General features: G+C 46.5%; 1 protein-coding gene across 4 annotated transcripts in view; it reads left to right on the forward strand.

Annotated features, from left to right (window-relative positions):
* GLI3 (GLI family zinc finger 3) overlaps positions 1-14,982 on the forward strand; it is a 269,322-nt gene that overhangs the window by 79,323 nt on the left and 175,017 nt on the right. For 3 of the 4 annotated variants that reach the window (XM_041722637.1, XM_041722638.1, XM_041722639.1), the window contains exon 3: positions 11,790-12,032. In XM_041722637.1, the coding sequence (XP_041578571.1) occupies positions 11,790-12,032 (243 nt within the window). Of the gene's footprint in view, positions 1-7,384; positions 7,699-11,789; positions 12,033-14,982 lie in introns of those variants that run through there. The other variant, XM_041722640.1, reaches the window with a different exon arrangement.

The following is a 14,982-nucleotide window of genomic DNA, read 5'->3' on the forward strand; positions in this document are numbered from 1 at the left end:
TATAATTCGATAATCATCTTTCGCTGGGGAGAAGGTCTCTGCTTAGTGTGACTCTGATTTTATGGACTCATTCAGCATTCCTTTCCAGCCTGTGGGAGGGGAGTATGCTCTGGGGCGGCATGAAGGGCCTTTCATTTGTTGGTAAATAATCCAAGCAAAGCTGCTTCCAAGCGCAAGTTTTCCCCCTTTCTCTATAAACCATATGCTTCTTTAACTATTGGACATATGCCCCTTTCCATAAACTATGTACGGCTTTAACTGTTGGAGCTGTTGTTAACTTGAACGCAAACCAAGTACGCAGATTGCTTCTTGCATCCACGCCTGCAACACAATCCTGCAGAAGGACAGTACTAAGAATTCCTTTGCAGATTAGCTAGCTATTCAGAACCCGGAAACTCTGGACAGGTAATAGGTCACTTGACTACAGTCTGAAGTAGCTTTTCCTGATAACTTTTATAGGGAGAGGGAGAATAATTTTAGCAATGATGATAATCTTCCCACATACATCTAGAAGGATCGGGAGCAAAGCAGCTTGCTGAGAGCTTTCAGAGACTCTGTAGGGGTTACCAGGCCTTTGTAGTAGGTGAGAGTCATGCCGATTTGGCCACTTACCTGAAGTAGGACTCCAAGCAGGTTGCTTAAACTTGCTAAGCCTCAGGATGTTTACCTGAATAACTAGGGTGATGGATACTGCATGTCTGGTTGGCCTAGGAGCATTCAATCAGATTCACGTAGACGGAGGGAGCACCGTGCACACAGCCTGGCTTTTAGTAAGTGCTCAGTAAATGTGAGCAAGAGCCATGGCAGTAATGATCCTTGGTAACGCGGTTTCCCTTCTCTACCTCTCTGGGATGGCCTGGTGAAAGGTGAGTTACCAAGTTTGGCAGGGAGGGAGGTTAGAGCATTTGCTGTTGTTTGGAAGGTGCTTGTGTAGAGATCCTCATATGATTTTCAGAGTGTCTGGCTGGCTCAGTCGATGGAGTTTGCAACTCTTGATCTCAGGGTCATGAGTTCGAGCCCACGTTGGTGTAGAGATTACTACGAAATAAATAAATTGTGTTTTTTCACCACTAAATAAATAAATTACTCCTAAATAGATTAATCTTTAAAAAAGTCATTTTAAATAAACAAGTTTATTGAAATCGCTGCACAGCCAGCCCAGTATCGGTATAAAGAGTTATTAATAAGTATAAGAAAAGCCTGCCAGGCACATGAATTTTAAGAGGTGGAATAAATAGTTTGAGACCAGATTTTAGGAGATAAATTTGTGGGATAATTTTTCAGTCTACGTGAGCTTAATTTGGACTCCACTGGAGGTTTATTGTAAAGGTGGTACTTATGATAGAATTAAAAGTAAAGGTAAAATAAACCAACTATCTCTGCACTCGAAAATGATTGGGAAATATAGAAACGTAAAGAAAAAAAATAATTCATAGAAATATTTTTGTGCTATTTTGGCACATTTCCTTTAAAGTTTTTTTTTAACTTTAGGAATTTTGTATAGGAATAATTATATATTTCTTCTTCCTCTCACCTTCCTCTAGAACTGTGGAAGCAGGGTAGTCTAGTGGGTGAGCAGACTCTGGATCCTAACAGGCTCTGTCGTTTTCCAGCTGTGTTTTCTTGGACACTTGTGCCTTGGTTTTTGTATGTATACAATGAGGATCACAACTGCACCTCATAGGACTGGCATAGAGACCTCAGCACAGTCCTTGGCACTCAGTACAGTTCTGTGTTTTTTAAAAATCCTTGAATGTACTTTCTTTAAAATGACATAATATTCCATCATACAAAATAATGGACATTTATTTAGTTAACCAGTTTTCCTTATAAATAACTCTATGATGAACATCCTTGAATGTAAATGGTTGGTTGTCTTTGCTAATTTCTTCCTTAAGGTACATTCTGAAAGTGGAATCATTTGATACGTCTAGCCAATTATAGAAATATTTTAACCATATGAGAAGATAATTATTTCTCTGTGTCCCTCCTAACGCTCACTACTATTGCTTTTACTGAAATGTTCCCATTTGTTTTCGGAGTGTAAGTTTTATGTCGGAAATATGTACAGTCCTCTAGGGTCATACCGAGCCTCCACTGTGGCCAAATCCAGTATGCTACCTATTTTTGTACAGCCCATGAGCTAAGAATGATTTGTTAGATTTTAAATGTGATATGTGAAAATGATACAAAAACTCAGATTTCATTGCCTATAAATAAAATTTTATGGGAGGGCAGCCATGTTCATCAGTTTAGGTCTTTTCTTTTCTTTTTTTTTTAGGTTAGGGCTTTTCTATGGCTCTTTTCATCCTATGGCAGTAGAGCTGGGTGGTTGTGAAGTTTGTACACTTAGGCAAACTTGAACTTTGGATGAAATTCAAATTTAAATTTATCTTTTATCACTGAGTCAAGAGGTCCAACAGCCAAATATTTAGGTGTGGGCTTTGGCGTCCTTACTCCCTGGGCTCTACGGTCTGCCTGAGAGCCAGCTGTGTGACCCGAGTGAGTGAGTGTCCGTGTGCCACACAGTTTTCTCATCTGGCAAATGAGCATAATGATGATACAATCAAGTTACAGTGACAAGGAAGAGAGACAGGTGAAGTCCTTCTCCCCCCATAGTCAGTAAATGTTAGAGGTCATTAATTGGTACATGGTTAATGTATTTAAGGTGGCAGGCTTTTGAGAAAAGAGATTGATAGGATGAATGAGCGAAATTACAAAATTACTTGTATTTTAGAAAAGTTAGATAAATCTGGTCTTTTGTTTCCTAAATCACTTTTACCAGGACTTCTTCAACCAACCAACCAACCAACCAACCAAACTTAGGTTCTCCTGAATGTGCCTGGAAATATGGAACAGTTGCCAGGAGAAAGGTCTGACCTGTGTCTTGCTTCCCAGTCTCACTGTGGGGATGATGGGTGGTTGGTGTCCACCCTGCACACCTGATGTGGGGAGTGGGTAGCAGAGCATCCTGTGTTGGCTGTGACCATGAAGATGTGCTCTGGGGAGATCAGGTTCTGTGGCCCTTCCTTCTTCATTCACAGACCGTATCTGAGCTATTACTTGAAAATGTTATGCATAGTTGCAGACTTTTGGAGCTAAGTAAAAGCAGGCTGGGTAGGCAATCTCATGGGGTAAAATAGTGAAGATTGATTTGGGTTTCTTAAATGCACATTTCATAGCTGAGGTCGAAGTGGGTGGTGGCTAGAGGGAGCTTCTCTTGTAGAAACCTGACCCAGCCCCGCCTGGCCTTGCCCAGAGGCTAAGTCAGCAAAGGTGAGCCCTGCTCCCCTACCCTAATCTTGTCCCAGAGTTGGAGCCTCTAGCTCATTTCGGTACAATAATGATATTCTCTTGATATTTAAATGTGCTCTCCAGGAGGGTCTGATTTCTGCAATGGAGTAAGCATGGTCTTTAAAATTTTATTAAAAATATAATACCGCCATATGCTCAGGCTTTCTCATTATGCAGTCTTCTAAAAACAAAAACCATGCAACATAAACACACCAGATGAAGCCAGTTAAGTTTGTGTTCATTCTTGCAATTTAAAAAAAAAAAAAATGGTGGAAAGGTTACGGAATGGGACTTTGATCTTGAGGGGGAGGAGGGGTGCAAACCTGGAAGCCACCGTGCCAAAGTGCTGCTGGAATATTCCTGCGTGCCCTTAATGGACGACTAGGCCCCCAGTCCGGCCGCTGGGCTGCCTGGGGTGGATCTCCGGAGTGATGGGACCTGTCTCATCAGAGGGCAGCAGCAGCCTGCACAGTCTGGCCTCGTGAACAGGCACCTCATTGTTTTTGCTAAACTGTTGGTCGTGGGTCTTGTTATGGAATCTCCACTGCTCACGTCTGTTTGCGCAGAGTGAGAAAGAGAGAGACTATCTTTGCTTCCGAAAGGCGAAAACCAAGTTCTCAAACAATCTCTAGTACCTAAACGTCCGTGAGACTGTTACTCACCAGATTGGCATAAATGCGCTATTAAGTAGAAGGGGAAAAAAATTGGCCCTCCTGAGAATTTATTGTACTGCCTTTGATGTAGGTAATTAACTCGCTCTGTGTAAGCAGCGACTGGCAACCAATAGCAGGCTAATAGAAGAAGCTTCCTGACATTTCAGGCTTCTTAATTTGAGGAAGGGTCTTCAGAAGCTTGTGGAAGCTAGGGAAGATCTCCTCTCTCTTACGGGAGGCCCTGCAGGGGCCCTCGGCGTCCTGTGTCATCTGCTTTATTTTTCTCTTCCACCGTGTAGGTGGGACTTGCCTAGTGCTTTCTGTCTGGAAGTGTCAGAGTTGGTGAGTGCTGTTGGGTTTGGGTTTGGACCTAAGCGCCCCAGCGCATCAGGCAGTGTTGGCCAAGTCACAGGAGCCCTTGGCTGTCGCTGTCACCCGCGCCCAGGAGCAAGGGTGAGCATGGCTCCAGACCTTGGATTTGCGAGGGTTCAGAGGCATGGGGGAGAGGGAGCGGAGACCCCGTGGGCCATCGGGCACGCCTGGTGAGGCCTCAGGCAAGCTCCTCATGGTACTGGCTCCTGATTTCCCAGGTGGGCCAGGAGCCCTGGTTGCGTGATCTTGGGGAAGGCAGGCAGCTGCTGGCTGCGCGGGGCTGCAGTGGGGCCCACGGTCATAGCCAGGTTTGCCTCTGAGTTGATCAGAAGTGTCCTCTTGCCTCCCCTGCCCACTCTTTTCTGTCCCAGGCGCCCCTTTGGAAGTTGCGTGGAGCTCTGTAAGCTGCGCAGTGAGGAAGGAGGGGAGGCATTAGCCTGGCGATAGCAGTTCTTGCTGATGGGCCCCTGGGATGTTGGAGAGTCTAGACCAGATTTTGTTCTTTGGCAAAAGAACTCTAGAAACGTTCAAACAGTGGAGGTCCTTGTGCGCCCCTGATGGACAGCATTTTCTGCTTTCTCTCCTTCCACCTGGGACCTCCTGCTTGATGAAAGCAGGAAGAGAGAGCTACCCCCCAACCTCCGGGGGAGGGTTGCCCCTGGAGTCTCTCCAGAGCTTCAAATCCTGCTGCTGGTCTCGTCTTGCAAGGCCCTGCAGTCGGTTTAAAGGTTGCAGACAAAGCCAAGCGCTCCCTCCTGATCCATCTGGGCCACTCCCTGTGTCATCAGTCATTGTCAATGGGAGATGTATGTGTAGCTGCACAAGGGCGATGTCTGACCCCAGGGGCATTGGAAATGTTCTTAGAGAAGGCATTGTTTGCTCCCTGCCTTTGGAAGCCAAGCTCCAGACGTTCTAGGGAACAGCCCCTGGCTGAGCCATAACTGCTGTCCAGGTGGGAAGAGGCGAGGCTGTGTTTCTAAAACCTACGGGAATGTAATTCTACGATGCTTATGGATCTCCTTAGCCTCTTCTCTTTTTCATTTCTGATCTCTCTTTGGTCTGAGTCATGGGGAGGATTCTGAAACAGGAAGGCGAGGACCTGGGGCCCACTGGTTTTTACTCAAAGGCCATCGACATGCAAAGAACCAAAGAAATAAAGCTCACAAGATGCAACAAATGCATCGTAGGAAAAACAAATGAAATAATGCTCTTTCCAAACACAGCCAGGCAGTTTTCTGGGAGGAAAGCAGACCACCGGGCTCAGAGTGGGAAGGTGGGGCCCCCGGCTCGTGGAAGCACACTGCACACTGCAGTACCGCACGGAAGCCACTGGCTGAGCCTTGTCTCGCAAGGGGGTAGGGGTGCGGCCCAGCGGAGGGCATATGTGTGCCTCATGCCCATGCGACTAGCATGTTCCATGCTCCCGAGCCCCCTGAGATCAGATGTCTCACCATTGATTTGGCATTTGGGCCCCCCCCCCGGGGCGTTTCCCAGGAGTGGGTTATAGTCATCGAAACTTGATGAGAGAGTATCAGAGTTTTGAAACTGTGCATAAACCTGTAGTTACTTCTTTGTCCTCCTCTGGTGGTGGTGGCGGTGGTGGCGGTGGTGGAGGTGGAGGCTGGGAGAGCGCGCAGACTCCAGGTATCATTCCCAAAACCTGCCCACAAATAGGCCTCCCCTCCCGGGAACCGGGCTGTGCAGTTGGGGCTCTTCTCGCATCCCTGCCTTGCTGGTTCCCAGATCAGAGCCAGGCAGCCTCCTTCCGGACCCCGCACCTCGTCCTGCTGCAGCATTGGTTGTGGTGAGGATCCAGGGAGATGGAGAGATGATCGCCTTCCGGGGCGCCGAAGGTTCTCTCTCTCTCTGCCTCGGGAGAGGGGGCCGAGTCTGCTTGGGAGGGGTCGGGCATAGTCATCTGCATATTGACCGAGCCTCACACCTATGTTTTAATCCATTTGAAGATGACTTTATTATATCATTCAGTATGGAAATGGTGAGGTCTCACCAACTCAGACCTTCTTAAACATGGAAATATTATTCTCTTGTTAGAAGCCCGTTCGGGTAGAAATCTGAGTATCTGGGATTTTTTTTTTTTTGTCACTCCTTAACATTTTGTTGCCTCCTCCCCCCACTCCCCCCAACACCCCTCATCCTCCTCTCCTTTTGGCTCACCCGAAATCTGAGTGCCACTTTTCTGGGAAAGCCTGATATTCTGACTTCAGTTTTGTAATTTAATGATGGAGAGTTTCCTTAGTAAACCAAATTTAGAGTCCTAGAATGCTTATCTTATATCCAGACCTCGAACATAAAAGGCATTTTATACTCGCAATTGTTCATTTAATGAGCAATTGCAGAGTGCAGGCCGGTTAAGGGATTGAGCTATATGCACTATTATTGCAAGAAGTATTCCGAAATACCAGAAATAGGACGTAAGCTCTGATCAGGGAGACTGCGAGCACAATTACCTTCTTTTCAAATCCTTCTGTGACACTGCGGGAGGAAAAAGGACTTTGAAACTTGAAAGGAAAGAGCTTGCTTTCAACCTCAAAAGCTAGGAGGAAAGGGCTCTGAAATTTGCTCAGAATTCCCAATTCACCATTAGCCTGTTTCTTCCTTTAGCCTCAAGGCATTCTCCGCTTTTTGAAAAGATGTTAAGAAATTCAGTCACAATAGAGAGCCTAGTTTTGAACATGTTTCACTCGGTCCATTGAGGTCTGGGCTCCAGCCTTTGTGTGGGGTGAATTGAGCTGAGCGGCTAGCTGGTTGGAGACAGGTGAATGAGGAGTCGCTGTGCAGTCGCAAATTCTGGCAAAGAAAGAAGCACCCCCCACCCCCCACCCCTCCACCCCCACCCCCCCACCCCGGCCTTTATTTTACAATCTGCATTCCTGTACAGCCCTGCTAGTGGCAATATGTGCAGCCGAGCTTGTGCTTAAGTCAATACGGAGTACTTGGTTTATAGCGAGTCTTGTTAAGTTTCTCTTGTAATTGAAGCTGCTGTTGACCTTGCTTGGGGACCATTTGTAAAACCGTTTATTTAGCATAAACTGAAATAATAAACCCTCCTTCGCTCGGGCTGATTGTGATAGGGTGACATTAGTTTGATTTAATGATTAGCCGCCTGACCCTTCTGCTGGAGAGAGCGGCTTGAATAGAGAGTTCACTCGGAAGCACTCCGAAAGAATACTAATGAGCTTGTTAAATTTAGCATGGCTCCAACCACTTTTAATTCCTCTAATGGGAGCAGCACCGCCTGGGAGAGGGAGAAGGGAGGCAGGGAGACACCGAGAACGTTCCTAGAGGGGTCTGCACGCCAGAGAAAGCCCACCGGGAGAAGTTTGCAGAAAGTAGCTAGCCAGAGCCTGGGGTCCGAGTTGTAAGTATTGCCCGTTGTCTTTGACTCTGTGTCTCCTCTGTCTTGGGGGGAAGAGAGAGGAGCACCCGGGTTAAAACAGGATCTAAGGGAACAGTTCAAAAATCACTGCTAATTTGTGGGTGACTGGGTGACGGGCACTGAGGGGAGGGGCACTTGATGGGATGAGCACTGGGTGATACGCTCTATGTTGGCGAATCGAACTCCAATAGAAATAAATAAATAAATAAAATAGTAAAAAAAAAATCAATGCTAATTTTTTTATTATTTTTTTAAAAGGTGGCCACGTGCACGTACCGTGAGCTCCCGATCAGCTAATTTTGCCAGGGTGACAGGAGGTGTTCCTAGTTGGTGACGCGGTACAGGGTTTTGTCTTTAGACTGGAAGACTTGTCTGAAACTTTCATCCGGGGTCCAGGCGGGAAAGAAAAAATAAATAAATAAAAAATAAAAAATAAACACTTGCTTCCTGGCTGGCAGGGAAAGAGGGTGCAGGAGGCTGTGAGTCGGGGCCCAGGAGTGTGTGTTCGAGTCCCGCTTCCCGCAGCGCCCTGCCCTTAAGCCTTTGTCCCGTGCCGCTGAGCCACCTCCGAGTTTTCCGAGATCGTGGCCCGCAGACCCCACGTCGGTTGCCTCCGGAGGAGTTTGGAGAATCTGGGACCTGTTGGCAAAACGTGGTGATGCTTGGGCAGCTTCTCCCTCTTGGGGCGGGAGTTTGTTCAATTGCCCTCCAGCCCGGCTGTGCACAGGGGCGGAGGTACAAAGGGGGATTGTGAGGACAGGGCTTCAAATCATTTTTTCCTGTGACTTTTTGGAGTGAGTGGCACGTTTCCGTGTGACTCCCGAGTTAGCAGCTGTTTAACGTAGAGAAGCACGAACAGTCCCCTTGTGTCTGGCCGTGAAAGTCCATTGGCAGATGCTCCTGGAGCAGTGGGCTGTTTGCTTACATTTTTGCAGCCGACTGCTTGCTGCCTGTTGCCATGGTGGACAGTATGTTTCTGTCAATAATTTGGCCTGGCGTTGCCTGTCTGCACCGACTCTCAAACTTTATTGAACAACTCGGCACAACTGAACAAGATTAGACAGCTTTCGTCTTTTGGCTTACTGAAGTGGTTGCTAAATTTATAAGAGCAGGCAGGAATATTGCTTGGAAAGTTTCCTTTTCACTGTGCAGAGCGTGCTCTCCAGCCTCAGAGCTGTTTGTATTCCGGAGCGTGTGTACTGTCAAGTTGTGATCCGAGTGCCCGTCCCCAGCAACTGAGTACCCCGGGTAGTCTTCACGACGTATTTGTCGGCTGGGATGCTTCTGGAGAGGACGGAGGGCAGGTAACAGTGAGTGGGCATGGACGGTTATAGGTCTGATGGAAGTTGCCACCCTCAAAAAATAACTCCTCGCCTGCCGTTAGTCAAGTTTTTCTGGGTGAAGTCAGAAAACTTTAAACTGCGCTTCTTTCTCGTTATAACTTTCATATCCACACGTGTTAGGTTCAACTCTCATTAAGAAAATAATAAAACTGGAGTACTTGTGAAAAAAAATCACTTAGCTGAAGACACCCCATTTCCACCGCGCCCCCACCCCCCGACCGCCCACTCCCCCTCTCCACCAATTACTTCCTTCTCCCAGGAGGCTGGGTAGGGGGGACGTGGGAGGACTCTGGTCAGGCCGTGCCAATTATTCAATTATTTGTGAAGTCGGGTTCAACTGCTCATCATAAAGGCTTGGCTTCGAAGAAACTCACTCTATTATGGGGATGCAGTTTTAAGGGAAGAAAAGTTAATTTCTTCTAGGAAGATTAAGTCAAGGGAATCCTGCTTTCAACCTGGAACAGATTAGTGGAGCTTGGTTATTCATCTTAACCAGAGAATGCTAATTATGTGTCGCCGGGGCTCCTGGTGAGGGCTCTCTGGCTTTCCACACGAAGGTCCATTCTACAGAATTTGCAGGCCAGGGCCACAGGTTCACTTCAGGTTGAAATTTGGAATAAAGATTTTATACAGGCGCAAATGAGTGGAAAATGTGACTTTGGCCATTGGTAGGTTATAGGAATTTTTATAAAACCGCCTAAGAGTTTTAATGTTTTTGACACCCTTTTGCTTTTATGTAACTGCAGGCCCTTATTCTATAGCCTGCAACTTTACTGCTAATGAAGTATGAGGGTGCAATGGAGCCTCAAAGTATTAGTCAGAAGGGAAAATTAAAATGTAGGGTTTTCTTTCTTTCTTTCTTTCTTTCTTTCTTTCTTTCTTTCTTTCTTCTTTCTTTCTTTCTTTCTCTTTCTTTTTTCTTTTCTTTTCTTTTCTTTTTCTTTTTTTTTGGTAGTTTGTTCTTAAATTAGCAAAAGCATGGTTTGAATTGCTTCTGTAAAGATTGATGTGTGAAAATGTGGGATTACACCGAGACTTTTTTTTTTCTTCTTAGTAGTTACTTGATAGATTAAACTCCTAATGTATCCCATAATTATAGGATTTGGCGGTGAAGATCTGCACAAAACAATGCTAAAATAATGTTTCACAGTTACCCTGCAGTAGTCAGCAGATTCACTGTAAAGACCAAAGCATACCTCATTGTCTATTCTGTTTTGCAAGTCACTTGCCAGACTGAAAAACAAAGCAAAACAAAACATTGCTTATTTCTTCAAATCCCAGACACAGGCAGAGCGATTAAAATTGCTCCTGGCTTCGGGTGGTTCGAGTCATTAGTCATCACAAAACAGTAGTCGTGACTATAGTTTATATTTTCACGCTTGCCCATGTTTATAGCTATACTTTCTTCTGAATTTGTACAAACAGCCATGAAACTGCTAAAGCATACTTTTCCTGTTTTTTAAGGGCTCTCAGCCAGATCTAACTACTTTATGAAATATGCTTTGAAGGTACATCTATATGTCAGGATAAGATGTGTTCAGAATCTGTCCATCCAAAGTGTGCAACACTGTTATTACTTACCTATTATGTCTATTTAAGACGAAGAATGGGACTTCCTTCTCAAATTAGAGGTCTGAGCCATGCCCGAACAGCTTTTTTTTCCAGCAGTACTTGCCTTCCAGAACGCAGTCTGCAGATGCAGTGCAGAGCTTGTTTGGGGGTACGTAGTGTAGAGTGTGCGTCTGGCTCTAACAGATGAATTGGCCCATTTGTTGTGGGTTCTGATCACTCGTGCGATTTAATTTTATGCATGGCTTCTTTGATCTGCTATTCTAGAAAGGTCATCCAATCACATTTGCAGAGAGCCCTAATGGGTAGATGGGAAGTTCGTACAGATCAAAGGGAACGGAAGTATTAGGAAGCTGGAATATTGAATGTATGTGGAATTTGGTCAAGCTGTTTCCTTAGTGTGTGAAGAAGCGTCTGGACCCCAGCAGAGCGTGTGCCTGGGTCCGCATCACGGACGCCTTCCTCGCCCACAGAGCCATCCTGCCCTGGCAACCAGTCCTAGTCCATTTTGTTCTGGGATCTCAGCTCTGTGCTAGGGGCCGCAGAAAAGAGTGTCCTGCAAAGGGCACTGTAGGTTTCCGTGATGGGCACCTTTACCCCTTGTAATTAGTGGGCCTTTAGTCCCATTCCTAGCTCCGCTTAAACCAGTGGGTTACAGATCTGACTTCAAAACAAAACAGGAAAACTTCTGGATCACTTTAGGTCCTTTGGCCCACAGATCACCCAGAGGCTCAGTGGGTGTCCGAGCGGCCCGATTCCTTCCTCAGACAGACAGGGGAAAGCTGGACATCCACGGCCTCAGGCTGGCAAAACTGCCAGCCCCGCTTGGGACCTGCAGGGCTATTGGCAAGTCCCTAATGGAAAGCCTCACTGGCAGATTCACTTGTAAGCTGGCGATGATAATTCGCTGACCCCCTACATCTCAACTTAATAGGCTCATTTCCTGCTCCCCTTCGTCCTTCGATTTGTATTTGGAAGCCTCATTCATGAGCAGTTTTGTCTGGAGACTGTCCCATCATGGTGTAGCTTTCAAAGTTGCCAAGACTGAGCAATAGGCTTCCTTTTGGGGAGGAGGGACAGAGCAGGAGACCTAATTGATTACTGGGTTTGAATTGCTCCTTCAAGTGGCTCACAGAGCTTTCATTTTCCTTCTCCCTCCAGAGGATGAAAGTCCTGGACAGACCTATCACAGAGAGAGAAGAAACGCAGTCACTATGCAGCCACAGAGCATCCAGGGGCTCGGCAAGATCAGCGAGGAGCCTTCGACGTCTAGCGAGGAGAGGGCCTCGCTGATCAAGAAGGAGATCCATGGGTCCCTGCCGCACCTGGCCGAGCCCTCGGTGCCGTACCGTGGGGCCGTGTTTGCCATGGACCCCCGGAACGGTTACATGGAGCCCCACTACCGTAAGTGGTCCCCGCCCGGTGGCCCTCGTCCTGGGAGCTGTGCAAGGCTGGGTGCACGCGTGCTCTCCCGGTGACGGGGGCTGGTATTAATTTATGTCAGTGTTTAATTTACTGTCAGGTTTTGTTTTGCTTTTTTTTGTTTTGTTTGTTTTCCCTTCTCCTACATCCTGTCCATTCCTCTTTTTAAGAGAGAGAGCCATTTTCTTGCATCTCTAAGCAACTCCAAGCCTCTGTGGGGCAGCCCCCAGGAAGGTGTCCATCTGTGGCTAATCCACATGGACCTTGGCTGGGAACGAGAACCAGATTTCTTCCACCCAAGTAGACACTGCAGGAGGAAAATTGGTTGATGGAGGGTAGTTATTAAAGTGGGCTGCACTGGCCGAAATCCTGAGCAACAGCCATCCTCATTTTTGAGGATTTTTTTTTTTTTTTTTGCTTCCTGGTGGAAGACGAACGAACGAACCCCTCTTGAGCAAATCAAGGCTGAAGTCCTTAATGTGGAAGATTTCTCTACGTGTTTTACTTTCCTCTCTCACCAGCATGCCAGGAACATGGGAAGCTCCTTTTCCAGCGCTAATAAAGTTTAAGTAATTCACTAGGACTCAGATCAGAACACAAATGCACCATGGCTTTCGCTGAAGAAAAATGGTATAAGGGTTGACTTTATTTGTGGCCTGTTTCTAGTTAAAAAAAAAAAATATATATATATATATATATATATATATATATATATATATATATATAATTTGGTTGTGGAGTAATGAAGTTCATATTGAGGTGCCAGAGCTTACAGCTCTTGATTACAGATTTATCACCTTGCCAGGATACAGACTTGCCATTTAACCTTCCCGGCTCCAATTCCAGATGATCCATTGAGCTCCAGAGAGGGGGGACTGGTTTGCGTTTCCCCTTTTCCACATCATTCAGAAATTTTAGTGTTTTTAAGGCAAAAGGTCATTAGCCAGATGACTGATTAGCAAGGACAGCTGATTAGTGCTTTTTTTTTTTTTTTTCCTCAAGAAAGTGCCCAGGATAAAAGCTAATTTCATCCCTTCGTTAGCTAGCTTGCAGCAGAGGGGAATGTTCCCTCATCAGGGTGCAGATCAAAGGGCCTGGAGCAGCCTTATGTCTCAGCAACGGCTTCCCCCCCCCACCCCCCACCCCCGACCGGATTACATTGTTGGTAAAGATGGAGGGGACATTATTTTTTTAAGTGGTCAGAAGCATGGAGGAAAAGGTTTTATGGAGTCTTCTAAGCTTTTAAAAAAGCCTACAACTTCTCTGATTAGAGCGCGCTTCTCAGCCCAGTTGCTGCAGTGGTGTTTTACAGATCCAGGAATGAGGAGGAGGAGGAGGTTCAGGGGCGAGGGGGACTCACTTCTTTCTCTTCCTTCATTAAAGTTTATTTCATTTTCTTTTAGGGACAAGAGTTTACAGTGGTGTTGGCAGGATTTTTCTCTGAGCACATTGTTTTCCGCGTGGTGTCTTTTATTTGCGGGTCTCTATTAGATACCATCCGTGCAGAGACAGTGAGCGGACCTGCAAACCTCCTACCTACAGCGCTACTCCCTGAGTATATTTACGTTGTAAAAAGAATCCAGTTTCATTTATTAGCCGCAAGTTCCCTGCATTGTTTTGGTCCTGATGTGTGAACACAAACGTTTCCCATCTCGTACTTAGGTTTTGGGTTCTGTTCCAGATGCCCACTAATTAGTGAGGCACTTAATTGGGCAGGACAGCTGACGGATACTTCTTTTTGGGTTGATGGAAGTGGGCAGATGACCGTTAACTTTCTCCCTGAGCCATTCAGCTTGCAGCTTGCTCTGGGTCCATGTGTTCTAACGGTTTGCCCGTTGTCTCCTAGCCCCTTCGTTTGAGGAATGGGCGCTTGGCACACCTGGGATCCCCGACGCCTCTTGGCAGCGTGCGTTTGCGACCCAGCCCTTGGGCCTCCAGTGGAATATTCACTAGCGTGGGGCACTGGAGAGCTTTTACTGGGGCTGCGAACTGTTCTAGTTAGAGGACAGAGATCAATAGGTTGGATGCTCCTTAGCTTTCCCCACTGTATTGTCCCAAGTCACTGTTAAAATCGCATGATGACTGACAAACTACGTACGTTTCCTATAACCAACTGGCAGATGCCATTTTGACCCGGGATCCCAGTGTACCCCCTAAATTGGTCATAAGTCAACGGTATTATTACATATATAACATGGATGGGGAGTTCTAGAGATTACACAGATTGGATTACCGCGCAGAGGATTTGGGCTCAAGGTCCAGCTTTGCCAGGTAACGGCCCTGCAGCATGGCCAAGTGTGCTGACCCCTCTAGGAATCATTTCCTAACCATATGTTTGGTGTTGTAATGTGACTGCTGCTCCATGGTGTTTTCCTGAGAATCAAGGGAGACAATGCAAATATAGTATTTAATAGAATCTCTGGCTCAGGGTGAGCGCTTCTGATTATTATGGCAATTGTTTTCCTATGCCTCTACTTCCTCCTGTTCCTTCCTTTCCATCATTGCGGTCATCACTACCACCATCACCACCACCACCACCACCACTACCATCTATCACCACCAACACTATCACCATCATCACCACCAATAGCGCCACCACCATCAGCACCATCCTCTACCACCAACACCATCATCACCACGATTGCCACCACCCCTACCATTAGCACTCACCATCATCACTGCCATGAGCACCAGCAACACCATTACCACCAGCACTATCACCACCATCAACACGACCAATAGCGCTACCACCATCAGCACTTACCACGGTCACCACCGTCAGTACCACCATCACCACGGTCGACACCACCACTACCATCACCACCTCTACTCGTATGTGATGAGTTCACTATCCAAACCAAGTTGTTTTTGTTAGTGCTGCGGTCTTGTGTGCTGCTCTGCCTCCCTGAGATCTGTGTCTTCTATAAACCGA

The sequence above is a fragment of the Vulpes lagopus genome, chromosome 11 (genome assembly GCF_018345385.1).
Source record: "Vulpes lagopus strain Blue_001 chromosome 11, ASM1834538v1, whole genome shotgun sequence".
NCBI classification, from domain to species: Eukaryota; Metazoa; Chordata; class Mammalia; order Carnivora; family Canidae; genus Vulpes; species Vulpes lagopus.